Source organism: Megascapheus bottae, chromosome 8, assembly GCF_031878675.1.
Source record: "Megascapheus bottae isolate mThoBot1 chromosome 8, mThoBot2.hap1, whole genome shotgun sequence".
Lineage (NCBI taxonomy): Eukaryota > Metazoa > Chordata > Mammalia > Rodentia > Geomyidae > Megascapheus > Megascapheus bottae.
Window position 1 is genome coordinate 36,757,297 of NC_143516.1, and position 6,000 is coordinate 36,763,296.

The following is a 6,000-nucleotide window of genomic DNA, read 5'->3' on the forward strand; positions in this document are numbered from 1 at the left end:
GTTTTTCCACTATATTTCAGTTATTAGAGATTCAAATGTGGTTCAGTTGGACGTAGACTCTGAAGTGAACCACGTGGTGGGACCGCTGAATCCAAAGTCAGCTGATCACAGGGAGCCTGTGTTTGTTGGAGGTGTTCCAGGTAAGCTTAACCCAGACACTTCCCAATCCAAAACCAGAGTTCCATAACTGTTATTGTGGTATGAACAACTGAGCCATGGGCTTTCAGAATTCACCTAATAACTCAAAGGATTTTATATATAAAATGCCCCTAAGGAAAAAAAAGGCCTTTAGTTCAATCCCTAGCCTACAAAAACAGATATATTGTAATATCCTAGCCATTTTGAGGGGCCCCAAAACTCCCAACAGAGTCACCAGCACTCAATGAACAGAGCTAGGAGTCATTTTACTAGGAACACAGCTGCTACTCTCCACCTTCAAGCTGATAAAGAGCAGCCGAGCTTCAGTGGGGCTGAGTTTTTAAAGGTAAACACCACACACAGGTGGTAGTCACCTAACATTATCACCTTACAGTGCCCATAGTCAATAGCCACAAGGATGAAACCACACGCAGGTGATCCTAACCGCTCATGGGCAGTGGAGCAGGTGAAGCATTTTTTACAAAAACAAAAACAATTTGGCAGCTAAGCCTGCCAGGTTATTACAATATGAAAAAGCATACTGAAAAGTATGACTCCTTATCCAAACAACAAGTAATAACTAACATTTTAACCAGGTTAGATCAGGGGGCTAAGAGGATTAAAAGTTCACTGGTAATTGTTCCCTGCTCTTAATAGGAAAGAATATGAAGTTCTCTGTCCAGATTAGTTTAAATTGTGAAAACAGCTGCATGTAGTTCTCACATTTCTGAACATTCCCTGAGAGGTTCCCAGCTGCAACCCATAAACATCAGCAGCAGCAGCATCACTGCCTCATCTGCCAAGAATGCTGTATACATAACCCAGGAGAGTGCCGAGCACATGTATGGACCCCTACTTTAACCTTCCATACCCCACACACATTTTATCAACCTCTAACTGTGACCTCATGCAAAACAATGTTTTTTGTCTTTTGTGGGGAGCGGTTGTGGGGCTTGAACCCTGGGCCTGGATGCTCCCTGAGCTTTTCAGCTCAAGGATACCACTCTACCACTTGAGCCACAGCACCACTTCGGGTTTTCTGGTGGTTAATTGGAGATACAAGTCTTACCAAAGCCAGGCAAGGTGGCTCATGCCTGTAATCCTAGCTACTCAGGAGGCTGAGATCTGAGGATCGAGGTTCAAAGCCAGCCTGGGCACTAAAGGACCTGAGACTCTTATCTCCAATTAACCTCTAGAAAATGGGAAGTGGGGCTTGACTCAAGGGTAGGGTGGTAGCCTTGGGCTGAAGAGCTCAGGGACAGCGCCCAGGCCAAGTTCAAGCCCCGTGACCCACAGAAGGGGGGAAAAAAAAGTCTCACCGACTTTCTTGCCCCAGGCTGTCTTAAACTGCAATACTCAGATCTCAGCCTCCTGAGTAACTAGGATTACAGATGTATGCATCTGACACCCAGCCAGAATTGTTTTTATTTATTTCACTAACTTGGAAAAATGGAATGTTATGACAGAAAGAATTACATAAGAAGGAGATGTCTATGTTTTTGTATCTGGAATTTTAATCATCTCCTCACTAAACGTAGACCATCATGTGTAAAGGCAGTTGATACTTCCAAGAGAAAGAAAAGACATACATAAAATTAAGCATCTCATCTTAGGTCTTCTCAAAATAGTCTCTTCTAATATTTTTTCTAATACCAGTATTGACAATGACAATAATTTGAATCAAAAGTAACATTGAAGATTCTGAAAAAGGATGGGTCCTCTTTTATTTCCTCCTACTGACTCTCATAGCTGCTCTGCTCTTTTTGCTTGCCTCTGGCTTTAGATCTGAAAGAGACTAGCAAAAGAAACCACTGTATTTCATAAAGACACAGTATAAAATATGTTTTACATTGGTGCTTATATTTGTACAAGCTGCTTCCTTCCTAGAAGCATGTCATAGTTTAACATGGCCCACAGGATCACATTTTACATAATATTGAAGACCCTTGATCATCTGTCCATTTCTTCCTATTACCCTGGAGACCTGCCTATACATTCTGGCACTTCCCTTGATGTTTGATGACACTTTCTTTGTTCCCTGACTTTGCACTAATGTTCCACACTTCAATTTCTGAAGCAAAATATTGTTATTCCTTTGTTTCTTCTAGTGCCTTTTTAAGGAACAACTTCTGCCAGTCTAAATTGCCCTTTAAAACTCAGCTAATCTGGGCGCCAGTGGCTCATGTCTGTAATCCTAGCTTCTCAAGAGGCTGAGATCTGAGGATCACAGTTCAAAGGCAACTGAGGCACTAAAGTCCATGATAATCTTATCTCCAGTTAACCACTAGAAAACCGGAAGTGGTGCTGTGGCTCAAGGTGTAGGGCGGTGACTTTGAGCTGAAGAGCTCAAGGACAGTGCCCAGGCCCAGAGTTTAAGCCCCTCAACCTAGTGGGGAAAAAGAAAAACCTCAGCTAAGATTTTTGCTTTCTCCCTAAGGTGTAAGGTAACAATGTTGAAGTCCTTGCCACACCCTAACCCCAACTCCAACCCCAACCCCAATCCAATATCAGCCCCAACCACAATCCTGAACACAACCCCAGGCACAACCCTAACCCATAACCTAACCTGTATCCCTAGCATAACCCATATCCATACTCTAACCCTAGACTTTTGACCAAAGACCCACGACCCTGGACCTCTGACCTTTGACCCTTGACCCCTGTCATCTGGCCTTCGACCTTTGACTTCTGGTCTCTAGTCATTGACCTTTGACCCTTATGGTTTTTTTACCTCTGACCCTCAACCTTTGACCTTGCTGAACTGAACCAAAGCCAAACCTAGACCCTATTCCCAATCCCAATCCAGTATCAGCCCCCCCTAAGCACAACCCTAATCCTAATCCATAACCTAGCTTGTACCCCTAACCTAGCCCATACCCATACCCTAACCCAGACCTTTGACCCAAGACCCCCCATCCTGACCTCTGACCTTTTGATCTCCATCTTTTATCTATTGCTGCTCTAATTGTTTGTATACAATGCAAATTTGACTAAATGGATTTGAATTTCATATTTATAAGCCCTCTAAATTTTAGAATTATATTATCTAATTATTATTAGACTTATATAATTATCTAAGCTCTCTAAGCTTTGAATTATATTACTTCTATCATCCCAACACATTTATTTCTACTGGTCTAATTATAGTAAAAGGAAAAAGTTCTTCTGGCATAGTACAGGCTACCCGTGCTCACACAAACACGATGCCACTTATAACTTCCCTATTTGCAACTCTGAAGCCCTCATCTCAGAAAATTAAATTTTAGTTTCTCTGCATTCATTATTGTCTCATTCTATTCTATGAGCTTAGGAAAAAAGTAGAAGCTGAAGGGTAATGATACTAATTAAAAGGAAACTAAAATTTCTTTTCGCCTTCTCAGCAAAGCACATTAAATAAGGCCTGTGTGAAATTAACTGTTGTGGCTTTACATGGAAATAGCCAATTTTAGCCCTAGAAGGCTAAATATATACGAAGACATCTAATCATAAAAACACTGTAAATGATTTAAATGAGCATGTGTTCATATTACTTCAAAAGCAGATGATAGGCAGGCACCAGTGGTTTCCACCTATAATCACTAGCTACCCAGGGGGCTGAGCTCTGAAGATTCTGGTTTGAAGACAATCTGAACAGGGAAGTCTATGAGACTTATCTCAGGAAAAAGAAAGAAAAGCATATGATGTTCCTAAGAGTCAGTTATAACTATATTACATTGCTGACATGTGAAACCTGGTGAGTGATTTTCTTTTATTTTTTGTTGGTTATAGGGTTTAAACTCAGGGCCTTGGCACTGTCCCTGAGCCTGTTTGTGCTCAAGGCTACTACTTGAGCCACAGCCACTTCCAGTTTTCTAATGGTTAGTTGGAGATAAGGGCCTCACAGACTTGAGTGCCTAGGCTGGCTTTGAACCACTATCCTCATGTCTCAGCCTCCTGAGTAGCTAGGATTTACAGGCGTGAGCTACCAGCACCAGACTCACTTCCAGTTTTGGGGTGGTTAATTGGAGATAAAAGTCTCAAAGACTAAAAAAAAAAGGTCTCAAAGACTTTTATGTCTGGGCTAGCTTTAAACTGTGATCCTCAGATATCAGCCTCCTGAGCAGCAAGGATTACAGACAGCCATGAGCCTATTTTTTTTTTAACTAGAAGCTAATATTTGGTATTAGAATGCTTCCATTTCATTTTTTTATTACAGAGGTGATGTACATAGTGGTTACATTTATATAATCAGGTAATGAGTATATTTCTTTTTAAACAGCATCACACCTCCCTTCATTTTCTCCCAGTTTATTCCCTCACAATCCTCTATTCCCCCCCCCACACACACACACATTGTATAGTTCGTTTCCAAATTGAGTCTAGCGAATGTCACTGCTGAATTGGTTCACCCTTTGACCCACTTTCCACCTTTGTCCCATCCTTCATTCCCCCTTTGTTTCTGTGCTTCCCCTTCTCCTCCCCAAACCAGACAGACTTATAGACAAGACAAAGCTAGCAGAAATCAAATACCAAGACAAAAGGAAATCAAGTAAAGAGGAAAATGCAAACTGTACAATTTTTTTAAAAAAATCTTTGCATTTCTTGAAGAGTTTTCCTATGACCCAACAATCCCACTCCTGGGTATTTATCCAAATGACCACAAATCAGGCCACATGAAAGCCATCAATACAACCATGTTCATTGCAGCATTATTTGCCATAGCTAACATATGGAATCAACCCAGATGCCCCTCAGTGGATGAATGGATCAAGAAAAGTGTAGTATACAGACACAATGAAATTCTATACTTCCAGCAGAAAGAATGATGTTTGCCTCATAAGTAAAGAAATGGAAAAACATTGAAAAAATTATATTCAGTGAAGTAATCCAGACCCAAAGAATCATAGGTTGCATGGTTTCCCTTATTTGTAATAATTAGAATGTGCCTATAAATCTACAAGCAAACCCAATGGATAGTACAAGACAAAAAAATTTACACTTGGACATGATTAAACATTTACACAGTGAGACCAAAGAGGATATTCTTGAGAGGATCACAAGGACTCAATCTCTATGTACATATGATCATATAAAATGATGCTTATCAAAATGAACTTCATTCCAAATGTTTCTTTCTTTCTCTTTTCAGAGTCTCTACTGACTCCACACTTGGCCCCAGGCAAACCCTTCACAGGTTGCATCCGCCACTTTGTGATTGATGGGCGCCCTGTGAGTTTCAGTAAAGCAGCCTTGGTCAGTGGTGCTGTGAGCATCAACTCTTGCCCTGCAGCCTGACAAGACCAGGCCCCAACTGCCTAAAAGTACAGTTCTTTGAAGCACTGAAGTAAACACTGAGACAGCCAGGAAGAATTCTCCCTTCCTCATCTTACTGATCGGGACTTAAATGAACCCAATCTTCATCTTATTGAACAGAACTTAAATGAACCCAACTGGATGCTTCTTCTCATTTGGATTTATAATCTTGTGGGAGGAGGGGAGTCCACAATGCTTGCAGTGGGAAACAAGAAACTTGTATTGAGAGAATATTTCCTGTTGGTAAAAAAAAAAATTGCTGTCTCTAATAAAATAAAATGGGAAGTTCCTATAAGATATTAACATTTCTTGTGTTCATGTGTTCTTGTGTTCTATAGGAATCACCAAGAAATTAATTATAGAGAAAAGAAAAAAATCACAAAATTCAACTTAAAACATAAAAGTCTTTTTCTGAAGATTATTCCTGGTTAAAGTATGGCTCAGTGATAGAGCTTTGAGCAATTTGTCTGGATTTTGTTTTCTTTAAGGAGGGTGACATTTCTATTTGGCAAACAATTATGTTATCACTTTTATTTTCTTGCTTCAGTTTTAATCTGATATTCCACAGCC

The 6,000-nt window shown here is 40.4% G+C and overlaps 1 protein-coding gene across 1 annotated transcript in view; it reads left to right on the forward strand.

The window, feature by feature from the left end:
- The window catches only part of Lama4 (laminin subunit alpha 4), a 132,566-nt gene extending 126,833 nt beyond the window's left edge, over positions 1-5,733 (forward strand). The window contains exons 38-39 of the mRNA XM_090338257.1: positions 21-140; positions 5,267-5,733. Coding sequence (XP_090194383.1) covers positions 21-140; positions 5,267-5,412 — 266 coding nt within the window. The 3' untranslated portion in view covers positions 5,413-5,733. The remainder of the gene's footprint in view (positions 1-20; positions 141-5,266) is intronic.
- The last annotated feature ends 267 nt before the right edge of the window (positions 5,734-6,000 follow it).